Source organism: Lepidochelys olivacea, assembly GCF_965140295.1.
Source record: "Lepidochelys olivacea isolate rLepOli2 genome assembly, chromosome: 7".
Classification (NCBI taxonomy): domain Eukaryota; kingdom Metazoa; phylum Chordata; order Testudines; family Cheloniidae; genus Lepidochelys; species Lepidochelys olivacea.
Window position 1 is genome coordinate 94,363,052 of NC_140417.1, and position 13,576 is coordinate 94,376,627.

Below are 13,576 nucleotides of genomic sequence, written 5' to 3' on the forward strand. Positions count from 1 at the left end.
AAGTTTGATATGTAAAATACTTGATGGGGTGTTGAATCACCACCATATATCATGCAGTAGACAGGATTACTTGAAGGCAGCTAAGATCATAGTTTTTAATAGAAACCACTTTAATGGATGCTCTGACCCTTATCAATAGACTAAAGCAATAGCCTTGGTGGCATGCAATGTATTTAAAGGTGAGGCAAAGGAGAGTCAAAACAGTAAATGCCCAATATAATGGATGTCGCTTGTTCATCTTTGAAAAGTTCCTAAATTCACATACATAAAATAACAAATCAGTTTATACTGGATGATAAATTATTGGAAATTAGCTCACACATGAAATCCTGTTTCAGAATTTTTTTCCATTTTATTTGCCTCAAAATTTAATTTTTATTTGCCTCAAAATTTAGTGTTGTATACCAAAGAAATTGGGGTAGGGAGCTTACTACAGAATTCAAATACAGCATTCCACAGAACACACTGAGCCCTGGTTATACTCTGCTCTACAGTGCTTAAACACACTCTGCATATAGGCTAGCCTACTAAAAAATGTGAACGAAAAGAAGACAGAAAAAGACTAAAGCAGAGATTGAACTTCACCAATACATAGTTACGAACTACAAGTGTAAATTACCAACTTATGGTGGAGTTCTGCCTCATGTTTAAACACAGAAACTGCCATACTACGTCAGACCAGTGATTTATCTAGTCTGGTATTTTGTCTCTAACAGTAGCTACGACCAGACACTTCAGAGGAAGGCGCAATATTCTCATAATGGGCAATTACGAAAAGACTCATAATGGACATTATGAAATAACCTGCCTCAAGTGGGAAGTTTCTTTCCAACCTTAGGAGTTGTTAACTAGCTTTATGCCCTGAAGCAAGAGGGTTTAACATCTCACCAATTTTTTATCCACATCCAACCTAATGTTTTATCCAATATTATTGGATAATATACATGGCTAATCTTTTTTGTAAATCTTATTAAGCTTCAGTTATATCTAGTGGCCACTAGTTTTCAAAGGTTAATTATGTGTTGTATCAAATCACTTATAATTCGTTACCTTTATGATCATTTCAGTTTAAATTATACTTTATTAATTTTAGTCTGCTGCCCTCCAATTTTATTGGTTGTTCCCTTCTAGTATTATGAGACAGGGTAAATAAAAATAGCCAGCTCCTCTCTAAACTAAACAGTCCCAGTCTTTTTAATTTCTCTTCAGATTACAACCCATCTTTTGGCCTCTTCTATTCCTGCCATCTCGCCATTGAGACAGGGTGGTCACTGATATAATAAAATCTGACAGTGCCACCATCAAAATAAAGCGTGCAGGCAGACCCATAGGATGAAGTGCAGTGTCCCACAGGACCTGACACATCACAATGGACATCAGATTTAGGGATTCATGCCTATAATTATAAACTTTAAACATTCTTATTTCAAAATACAAAGCCCTGTATTAGCCATTGACTCTCATATGAAAACAATTTACCTCAGGATTATGGAGCCTGAAGTTGGCTGAGCCAGGGAAAGAGATATGGTATCGTGCCCACACTGCAAGAGGGGGATGGGAAGAGCTGTGGACTAGATTCAATAAATCAGGCTGCTTTGCCCCACCCACTGAGCAACCACCCATGGATCCCTGTCCTCCTCTCTCCTTATGTTGCGTCCACAAGGCTTATTGCAATCCTCACAAATTGCCCAGAAGTGTCAGCCGATGTAGAATGCAACTACCTGTATCCCAAGAGTACATCTACACTGCAGCAGTCAGTGTGATATGCAGCTTGTGCAGATGTCCCACCCTAGCTGTACTCCAGCTAGCTCATTTAAAAGAGAAGCACAGGTGCCATGGTGTGAGCTTCAGCACCACCTGCACAGGTGAGTGTGCATCTGGGGAGTCAGGTAGTCTGATGCAGCCAGAACTGAAGCCTTCACTGCGGCATCCTCCTTTAGATTTTTAGTGAGTTGGCTGGAGGACGGCTAGTGCTGCAGCTGCAGTGTAGGCATACCCTAAGTAAGGTGGGCTGCTATGAGCGTGGAGCAGTTCTCTAATCTCTGTACTGGCTCCCTACTGGCTTCCTCACAATTCAAAGTGCTGGTACAGTAGAACCTCAGAGTTATGAACACCAGAGTTATGAACTAACCTGTCAACCATACACCTCATTTGGAACCGGAAGTATGCAATCAGACAGCAGCAGAGACAAAAAATAAAAATAAAAAAGCAAATACAGTACAGTACTTGTATTAAATGTAAACTACTAAAAAAATAAAGGGAAAGCAGCATTTTTCTTTGGCATAGTAAAGTTTTAAAGCTCTATGAACTTTTGAAAGAACAACCACAGTGTTTTGTTCAGAGTAATGAACATTTCAGAGTTACGAACAACCTCCATTCCTGAGGTGTTCGTAACTCTGAGGTTCTACTGTAATACTCTTTAATGTTTAGTTCTCCTATGAAAAGTGACTACATAAAAATAGCAACTAACTAGAGATTTCATCCTTTGGTGCAGTCACTTAACTTTGCTGACTTCAGTGACAAAACAAGCTTTTACTGTTACTTATTTGTGTTAACACTGAAGAGCCAACACAGCTAACAGAGGGAGTTGGATTCTATTCCTTCTTTTATCTCACTGGATTTTTTTTAATTATTAAGTTCCCATCAGCTACACTTCTGCAAAGCCACTAATGGCAAGGAGGAAGGGAATGCTGCACACGCAGATGTCTTTGGGGAGCATAACCTGAAGACAATGAGATTTCACAGGTGTAAATGAGGGTTTAATTAGACTTGCAGAACCTTTGTTACTGGCAACTTGTGAGAAGCAACGAATCCATCTTGACTCTCAGAGCCCAGTTTGAGTTTGCAGGATTAAGAGAGTTTGAAAGAAATTTTTTTTAAAATTATGTTACACATAAACTGAGTACAAAAGCTATTCAGACATAGTGAACATGGAAAGTAACAATCACTCTTTTTAGCCCTGGTTACCCTGTGTACTGCCCATCATTTTTTACTTTCCCACAGCAGCTGGGATGTGTTGTCAGGCCTTTGCTGTTGATTCCTAGTGTAAAACGCTTATGAGTTTGGTAGCAAGCGTCTCTCAGTCTTTGGCACTTGCTTGGTGGTCCACCAGAACCTGAGTTTCGTGAGTTTTAGGACAAATTTTTATTTTATGTTTTACTATGCTATTTTTTAAACAGTTAGGTATTGGGGAACATTGGGAACAGTTAAAGGGCTGGAACTTTTAGTGTTACTATCTGTTGAGGCATACATAACTTGTGTGATTTTAAAAATGTTTATGTAATTACCTAACTGCTACACTGTTAGGCACTATAAAAATAAACCATACAAGAATGTTCTGTGAGTACCAGTGTCAGATCTATTTCATCTGGTTCAGCATAGTTGGACTTCGATGAAATGTGTTCACATGTGTTTGCTCACTTAGAAATTGGCAAAGTGCAAAAGGTAAGAAAAAGGATAGATAGACTTTTAAAAATATAACCATTCTTGATTATTTTAAGTCATAGTAATACGTACCAAAACTGAATAGATATGCAAGCATCTGTAAACAGGAGAAAAATCTACAAGATCATGAGCAGTCAAAACCTGCAGGAAGAAAAAAAATCAGTCTCATAACTTGGTGCATTAGAAACAGAACTGGTCTCACAAACTGATCAGTAAATTTGACATCTTATTTTGCTTAACGTGAATGTGAGGATAAAGCTAAGGAACTGGCCTCATTGCAAAGTTAGGTTTCAGAGTAACAACCGTGTTAGTCTGTATTCGCAAAAAGAAAAGGAGTACTTGTGGCACCTTAGAGACTAACCAATTTATTTGAGCATAAGCTTTCGTGAGCTACAGCTCACTTCATTGGATGCATCCGATGAAGTGAGCTGTAGCTCATGAAAGCTTATGCTCAAATAAATTGGTTAGTCTCTAAGGTGCCACAAGTACTCCTTTTCTTATTGTAAAGTTAGTTGGCCAAATGGGAAGGTTGGTCACCAGTGACCAGTTTGAAGTACATCGCTACTACAGCTCAACATTCTTGGCATCCATGGGCATCAGCATCTTGAGCTGAGACTTATCTTCAAAGCAGTGAACACTGAGGCTACATGAGCACCTCCTCATGGATCCAAATATGTGGAGCAAGGCTATGATAAAAGAGACTGTAATTCCAATAACGTTCATTTTCATACACTAGACTTTGAAAAAGTTGGGGAAAGAGAGCGGAGCTATAAAACCAATATACTTTGAGAACTTTTGTTATGAGGGAGTAACTTCCTTTTTTCTTTTGAGAATTGCTTCTTTAGATCCTTACTCTTTGGAGAATGACTGGCAATCATAAATCCCACAAGGTGGGCAGAGTATTTAAAACTATAGCTCTGCTCTCCCAAAATAGGCACCATACTTTGCAGTTAAGTTAAAAGTAGTGTAGCCTAACTGCATGAATGGAATTCCAATTGGAGTCCTATATATTTCAAAGATCAAGTGAGCTCTTAGACCTTGGGGTATGTCATACCTTCTAGTTCATAAGTATTTTGATTACGCAGTCAAACTGATTTAGACAATTTTGAAAAGAAATTCAAGACAAGTCCAAGGCAGAGCCAAATGCAACCAAAATATACTTATGGAGACCAATAAAAGGATTTTGTTATATCACTATTATTATTTAGTGCCCTTTCAATATCCAATTTGTGCATCCTGGCTTCCTCCAATAATTACTGAGGTTTAGGAAAGCAAACTGGGAGGTTAGTAGACTGGTGAACATGGAATTCAGACATCACTTCAGGCAAAAACTGTGGGTTGAAACACAGGACCATAGTAAACAGAGACTCAAGCCAGTCAGTCAGTCAGAGTCAGCTCTGTTGGTAGATTTTATAGGCACTTAAAACCACTGTTTTAATGGACAAGTGGTAGAAAAAAAATATGCCTGAATGGCTTGTAGCATTCTTTTACTACTAACTTCAGGTCTCATCAAAATGTTGGTCTTCTCACAGAAGGGTAGATTAAATGTTCCAGTTTTCCCCTTTTTCCATTACAGGATTAGAACTTCCTTTTTTCATATTAGAAAACAGACACTTCATTCATTATTTTCAGGAAATAATATTTAGGGTGTAATCCTTCATGCTTCATTTAGAAGACCAAACTCATGAATAAGGAGTACACAGTAGCTGAAAGGAGAGGCTACTCACCTTTCTGTAACTTGAGTTCTTTGAGATGCGTGATCCCTATCTGCATTCCACCATGGCTGAGCATGAGCATCATGCGTCAGAGACCAGAACATTTTTGCTAGGAGTGTCCTTCAAGCCACTCCTGTGCAGTTCTTCTTCTCATGCAGTAGACGGAGGATATAAGTGGCAGTATAGAACAACTGCCTCTCCAGTTTCCTTTTCTACCACAAACCCAACAAGATCCATCTCAAAGAATTCAAATTACAGACCTGAAAGTAACCTCTCATCCTTCTTCGAGGGATGGTCCCTATCTGTATTCCACTGTGGGTGACGAACAAGCAGTGTTCCTTACAGTGGAGGGTGCAAGGACCTCATAGAATTCATTGATTGGAAGACTGATGAGCCCACTGCAGCACCAGATACCAAGGCCGGTACCAAAGCATAAGGTCTCGCGAGGATATGGACTGAACTCCAAGTAACATATCTCAGTTAGAAGCACCTAGTTCAGAGAAGCCACTGACACTGCCTGTGCTTTAGTGGAGTAGATTCTGATGCCTTGCAGAGGAGGGATGCTGGTCAGTTCATAACATAGCAGGATACAACTGGAGTTCCCTTTGGACCCTCTCCGTAGCAGAAATTGCTTCACCTTTAATGCATTCCAAAAGGGATAGAAACAGTCTAGGGAATCTTCTAAAATATTTTGTTCTAGCTACTCTTTGCACATCTAAAGTCTGAAGCCCCTGTCTACCCTGATATCGTTAAGACTTCGGTGAGAAAACAGGCAGAGGGATCGTCTGGTTTAAATTAAATTCTAAGATCACCTTAGTCATAAATTTGGGGCTTAACCTCAGTGAAATCTTCTCTTCATAAAAGATAGTATAAGGAGGGTCAGCCATCAGGGCTCTCTGTTCCCTGCCTTTCTAGCTGATGTTATCACAAGGGATCCTAGTTTTGCGTGATAAAAAACCAAAATTCTCTGATAAAAAAATCATTAAAATCCATGTTTTTCTGTGATTGCAATGAAATGCTGAACTTTAGTTTCCCTAGCCACAATATATAGTTATCAGTTGAACACAATGATATTTTTACAATTTATAAGCACATTCGAAGCCTACCAGTCCCATCAATCATTATAATAAAATAAAATTTACAGAATTCCAATTTGTTGTTCTTACATATGCCAAATACTTCTATGCCTGTATTCTATATTTTCTGAATTTTTTTTAAATGCACAAAGAATAAAGCTGCCGCTGTCAGCCATGGACTGCAGGGCTCCCACTGACAGCGGAAATCTTATTAAAATGTGCAGAATCTGTTTGGCCCACACAAGGTTGTGATCAGGTTTATGTAGCCATCCTGTGTAATAAGGTTGGGCACCATTGGAATAAGTAACACTGGTACTTTCAGTAAAATTTAATTAATAGTTAGTATGTTTTTACAAAATAGAAAAACTAAAGATTCTCTGTAAAAATGCAAATTCCGTGTTTTTCCACAGAAAATGGATTTCTAGGACCCCTGGATTATCATGATGAAGAATGCAACCTTCACAGAAAGATGAGTAAGAGCATGAGGCCATTGATTCAAACAAACCTTTGTTAATGTTGCCAGGACTAAACTACGGTCCCATGCTGGTGTAGATTTTGTTATGTGGAGGGGAGAAAGGTTCTGATCAGTCCATTTAGGAAGGGAAATATAACTGGATGCAAGAAAATGGAATGTTTGTTGACTGGGGTGGGGTGGTAACAGCCGCCAGATGAACATAGATGGAACTAACAGAAAGCCCTTGGGTGTTAAGGGAAAGTTCATATTCCAAAAGGCTGGGAATGTCCAAATTTTCTTGGGTTAATTGTTCCTGCTGACACAAGATTGTGATTCTTCTTCACTTTGGCATATAGCTCCTTCTAGGGGACTCCCTTCTACTGTTGTTGAGGATGGTTTGAATAACCTCTGAATATGTTATTTCTGTGTTCTGTGCCCATCCAAACACCAAGCATGATGCTGGGGGGATTGAGTGATACTGAGTTGGGGTGCAGTACCTTGCCCTCATTCAGGATTAGTATGTCTGGGAAGAATTTAATTGCTCTGTATGGTTCCGCTGACACGTGGAAAATGCTGTAGACCCAGAATTGTCTGGGCCATTTGGGCACGATCATCTGGCCATTTGATGCCCTGTAGTGTTCTGTGCATAGTGTGGTGGATCCTGCACCACTTGTCTGTTGATATATAATACCATCAACATGCTGCTGAATCGTACTTGCACATGTCTTGCTGAAATGTATAGTAAACAATGTTCACAAGCTCTGTGGACTGCTCATAGTTCAAAAAGGTTTATACGTACCCTTGTATCTCAAACAGTCCATGCACTCCATACTGTATGTTCATCCAGGTAGGTGCTCTAGCCCAACAGGGAGGCATCTGTGATTAGTACCTTCTGTGGTGGAGGTGAAGTGAAGGAGACTCCCATATGCACATGGAAGCTGTTTTCCTACCAGCTTAGCAAGCCCTGTACTCTCTCAGGGACAGGTACTCATTTTTTCATGCTGTCTCAGCAAGGGATCTATACTCTCTTGAGCCAGGTTTATAAGGCATGAAGTCAAAGCCTTGCAGATGGTGTTACGTATGTACAGGCAGCCATGGGGCCGAAGAGAGTGAGACATGCCTGAACTGATGTTTTTGAACTGAACAAAGCTGTGTGATTAGATGTTATGTGAAAGATGGCTGTCTATATGGAAATAGGCATCTTTCATGTTAAGTACTGTGAACCAGTCTCCTTCAGTCAGTGATGAGACTACGGTTGACAGTGTTACCATTCTGAAGCGGGCATGAGGCGTGATTCTTGAAGCCCTGGATCCAGGGCATAATAATTGCCTCAGAGGGTATGGATTGGGGGGTGACTTCCAATTCTAGCTATACTAACTATTACCTATTGAAACTATTAATCTATAAGTTATTTTATAACTATTTACAGGTAATCTGTGAAGGAAGCAAGTTTTCTGGACACTGGAGCTTTCCATCTTACATCATGGGTGGTAGAAGGAAACTGGAGAGGTAGTCAGTCCATACAGCCACTTACACTTTTGGTCTACAGCAGGATGAGGAGAACTGTGCAGGAGTGGATTGAAGGACACTCCAGTCTCAGATGATGGTGTACATGTACGCCCACAATGGAATACAGATAGGGACCAGGACTCAAATAACTGTTCTTTTAACAGGTTAATACCCACTAAAAACACAGAAGCATAATGGCTACAGCAGTGGCAGAATATTCTCACATGTCAGACAATTCTAACAGGTTACATATCACATACAGTGACTAGATATGGTACAGTAAGTGATAAGTTATGATTGAACTCTATAGAATTACAAGTTATACTCACATTAATGTCCATAAAATTGTTATACAAGTAGCATAAATATAATTAACATCTTGATTTGTTTCTTTTCAAGACCTTGATCCAGCAAAAACTTCTCCATAAGGGGGATCTTTTTTCCTCCACAGAGCCCTATGGACTTCAGTGGGGGAACCCTATCCATGCTGAGCTTATTGTAGGACCAAAGGCCTATGTCACGGTTCCTCCCCCACTCTGAACTCTAGGGTACAGATGTGGGGACCTGCATGAAAAACCTCCTAAGCTTATCTTTACCAGCTTAGGTCAAAACTTCCCCAAGGTACAAAATATTACCCCCGTTATCCTTGGACTGGCCGCTACCACCACCAAACTAATACTGGTTACTGGGGAAGAGCTGTTTGGATGCGTCCTTCCCCCCAAAATACTTCCCAAAACCTTGCACCCCACTTCCTGGACAAGGTTTGGTAAAAAGCCACACCAATTTGCATAGGTGACCACAGACCCAAACCCTTGGATCTGAAAACAATGAAAAAGCATTCAGCGTTTTACAAGAAGACTTTTAATAAAAAATAGAAGTAAATAGAAATAAAGAAATCCCCCCTGTAAAATCAGGATGGTAGATATCTTACAGGGTAATTAGATTCAAAAACATAGAGAACCCCTCTAGGCAAAACCTTAAGTTACAAAAAAGATACACAGACAGAAATAGTTATTCTATTCAGCACAATTCTTTTCTCCGCCATTTAAAGAAATCATAATCTAACACATACCTAGCTAGATTACTTACTAAAAGTTCTAAGACTCCATTCCTGTTCTGTCCCTGGCCAAGACGACTACAGACAGACACAGACCCTTTGTTTCTCTCCCTCCTCCCAGCTTTTGAAAGTATCTTGTCTCCTCATTGGTCATTTTGGTCAGGTGCCAGCGAGGTTACCTTTAGCTTCTTAACCCTTTACAGGTGAGAGGAGCTTTCCCTTGGCCAGGAGGGATTTCAAAGGGGTTTACCCTTCCCTTTATATTTATGACACGCCCCCCAAATCTCAGCTAGGGTGAAACACTGGCTGGGATTTCTTCCTGGAGCTCTAGGAAAACAGAGTTAATAAGACACATGCATCTCTAAATATACTACCAAGTACATAAAGACTAACAATATTTTCCACATCTCAAGGACGATTTTAACCAGTTGATTCTGGGAAACTTTCACGGGAGAGTGCATCAGCCACTTTGTTAGAAGCTCCTGAGATGTGTTGGATGTCGAAATCAAAATCTTGGAGAGCTAAACTCCACCGAAGAAGTTTTTTGTTAGTTTCTTTGACGGTGTGAAGCCACTTTAGTGCAGCATGGTCGGTTTGCAGGTGGAAACGCCGTCCCCAAACATATGGGCGTAGCTTTTCCAGAGCGTAGACAATGGCATAACATTCTTTTTCAGTGACTGACCAGTTGCCTTCCCTCTCAGACAGTTTTTTGCTGAGAAACCCTACAGGGTGGAATTCTTGATCAGGTCCTTTCTGCATTAAAACTGCTCCCACACCACGCTCGGATGCATCTGTGGTTACTAGGAACGGTTTGTCAAAGTCTGGGGCCCTTAGTACAGGGTCAGACATGAGTGTCGCTTTAAGCTTGTTAAAGGCCTTCTGACACTTTCCGGTCCACTGAACAGCATTTGGCTGTTTCTTTTTGGTTAGGTCTGTCAGTGGGGCAGCGATTTGGCTGTAGTGCGGTACAAATCGTCTGTAATAACCGGCCAAGCCTAAGAAGGATTGAACCTGTTTCTTTGACTTTGGGACAGGCCACTTTTGGATAGCATCCACTTTGGCCTGTAGGGGGCTGATAGTTCCTTGACCCACCTGGTGTCCAAGGTAAGTCACTCTGTTTAGGCCTATTTGACACTTCTTAGCCTTAACAGTTAGTCCTGCCTCCCTTATGCGCTCAAGGACTTTTTGTAGATGTTCCAGGTGGTCTGCCCAGGAATCCGAAAATATGGCCACATCGTCAAGGTAGGCGAATGCATATTCTCCTAATCCCGCTAGGAGACCATCTACAAGTCTTTGGAAAGTGGCGGGTGCATTTCGCAGCCCGAAAGGGAGTACATTAAATTCATACAGCCCAAGATGTGTGATGAAGGCTGACCTTTCCTTGGCAGATTCATCTAGCGGTACCTGCCAGTACCCCTTGGTTAAGTCCAAGGTAGAGATGAACTGGGCCCGTCCCAGTTTCTCTAATAGTTCATCAGTGCGTGGCATTGGATAGTTGTCTGGGCGAGTTACAGCATTTAGCTTACGGTAGTCCACGCAAAAACGTATTTCCCCATCTGGTTTGGGAACTAGAACCACTGGAGATGCCCATGCACTTTCAGAGGGGCGGATTACACCCATCTGTAACATATCCTGGATCTCCCGTTCTATAGCAGTTTTAGCTTGAGGAGACACCCGGTAAGGGTGGACCCTAATTGGGTGAGCATTACCTGTGTCAATGGAGTGGTATGCCCGTTCAGTCAGTCCTGGGGTGGCTGAGAACGTTGGCGCGTAGCTAGTGCACAGCTCCTGGATCTGCTGTCGCTGCATACGCCCAAGGGTCATGGAGAGGTTCACCTCTTCCACACCACCAGCACATTTCCCTTCGTAATAGACACCTTCAGGCCACTCAGCGTCGTCTCCTCCCTGGGCTGTAAACTGACAAACCTTTAATTCTCTGGAATAAAAGGGCTTTAGAGAATTAATATGATACACCTTAGGCTTTCGGTTGGAGGTGGGGAATGCTATGAGATAATTAACAGCTCCCAGGCGCTCCTGGACCACGAATGGCCCTTCCCACGATGCTTCCATTTTATGGGCCTGGAGCGCCTTTAAGACCATGACCTGGTCTCCTACTTTGAAGGAACGCTCTCTGGCATGTTTATCATACCAGGCTTTTTGCTCTTTTTGAGCATCCTGTAAGTTTTCTCTAGCAAGGGCTAAAGAGGTTCGGAGGGTGTTTTGTAGGTTGGTTACAAAGTCCAGAATGTTAGTTCCTGGAGAAGGTGTAAATCCCTCCCATTGCTGCTTCACCAACTGCAATGGCCCCTTAACCTCACGGCCATATACAAGTTCAAATGGGGAAAAACCTAAACCCTAAACTGGTACAGCTCTGTAGGCAAAGAGCAACTGCTGCAATACTAGGTCCCAATCATTGGAGTGCTCATTTACGAATTTACATATCATGGCCCCCAAAGTTCCATTAAACTTCTCCACCATGCCATTTGTTTGATGGTGGTAAGGAGTGGCAACCAAGTGATTTACCCCATGAGCTTCCCAAAGGTTTTTCATAGTTCCTGCCAGGAAATTAGTCCCTGCATCTGTGAGGATGTCGGAGGGCCAACCTACCCTGGCAAAAATGTCTGCTAGTGCCTGACACACACTTTTAGCCCTGGTGTTGCTTAGAGCTACTGCTTCCGGCCATCGGGTGGCAAAATCCATGAAAGTCAGTATGTACTGCTTTCCTCTGGGTGTCTTTTTCAGAAAAGGACCCAGAATATCCACAGCTACTCGCTGAAATGGAACTTCAATGATGGGGAGTGGCTGGAGAGGGGCTTTGACCTGGTCTTGGGGTTTTCCCACTCTTTGGCACACCTCACAAGACTGGACATAGGTAGAAACATCCTTGCCCATTCCCTCCCAGTGGAATGATCCCCCCAAACGGTCTTTGGTCCTGTTCACCCCAGCATGGCCACTAGGGTGATCATGGGCTAAGCTCAAGAGCTTGGCCCGGTATTTAGTTGGAACTACCAACTGTCTCTGAGGATGCCAGTCTTCCTGGTGTCCACCAGAAAGAGTTTCCTTGTATAAAAGTCCTCTTTCTACAACAAACCTGGATCGATTAGAAGAGCTGAGAGGCGGTGGGTTGCTCCGTGCCGCCGTCCAAGCTCTCTGGAGGCTTTCATCTGCTTCCTGTTCGGTCTGGAACTGTTCCCTTGATGCTGGAGACATCAGTTCCTCATTGGATTGGGGACATAGGCTTGGTCCCTCTGGAAGCGATATAGGGGATGGAGCTGTTTCTGTTGACTGTGAACCGCTCTCCGCTGGTGCACTATGTTGGGATTCAGGCTCCGGCTGAGCCTCTTGTGTAGGGTTATCGGCTGCTGCCAGTTCAGGTTCGGTGGGGCCCTCTGGTGTTGAGGTTGCAAGTACTGGATTCAGTGCTGGCACGGGGTCTGGTGTTGGTTGTTTGGCTGGTTCCGGTTCTGGGACTGGTTCCGTCTGGGTCTCTGGGACTGGATCCACTACTGCTGTTGCAGACATTGGCCTGGGGTCCGGGTCCATCACCTCTGACCGGGCCCTGATAGAAGTTTCCGGAACAGAGCTAGGCCCCACGGCTTGTTTAGCCTGGCTGCGGGTGACCGTTCCCACCCTCTTGGCCTGCTTCACGTGATTGGCCAAGTCTTCCCCCAACAGCATGGGGATGGGATAATCATCATAGACTGCAAAAGTCCACATTCCTGACCAGCCCTTGTACTGGACAGGCAACTTGGCTGTAGGCAAATTGAAAGAGTTGGACTTGAAGGGTTGAATCGTCACTTGGATCTCTGGGTTGATTAAATTGGGGTCCACTAAGGAAGCATGGATAGCTGACACTTGTGCTCTGGTGTCCCTCCACGCGGTGACCTTCTTCCCGCCCACACTCACAGTTTCCCTCCGCTCCAAGGGTATCTGGGAGGTATCTGGGCCTGTGGACCTCTGGTGTGATTCCGGTGCAATGAACTGTAATCTGTTGGGGTTCTTGGGGCAGTTGGCCTTTACATGCCCCAGCTCGTTACATTTAAAACATCGTCCAGCTGACGGGTCACCGGGGCGAGGTGGGTTGCTGGAGAACGGGGTGGTGGGACGATAAGGGGTCTGGAGGGTTCTTTGGGAGGTAGGTGGGGCTTTGGGCGGCCCCCGGTAATAGGGTGTGGTCTGGGGTGGTCCCTTCTGGTCTCCGCTCCAACTGCGACCAGTTTTCTTCTTCTCTGCCACCTCCACCCATCTGGCTCCAATCTCTCCTGCCTCGATTACAGTTTTGGGTTTCCCATCTAGGATGTATCTTTCTATTTCCTCAGGA

The 13,576-nt window shown here is 43.0% G+C and overlaps 1 protein-coding gene across 5 annotated transcripts in view; it reads right to left on the reverse strand.

Annotated features, from left to right (window-relative positions):
* EXOC6 (exocyst complex component 6) overlaps positions 1–13,576 on the reverse strand; it is a 182,031-nt gene that overhangs the window by 104,562 nt on the left and 63,893 nt on the right. For all 5 annotated transcript variants that reach the window (XR_014712418.1, XM_084634108.1, XM_084634110.1 and 2 more), the window contains exon 8: positions 3,517–3,585. Coding sequence is in view for 4 of the 5 variants with exons in the window: in XM_084634108.1 (XP_084490234.1) it covers positions 3,517–3,585 (69 nt within the window). In the remaining variant the exon portion in view is untranslated. The remainder of the gene's footprint in view (positions 1–3,516; positions 3,586–13,576) is intronic.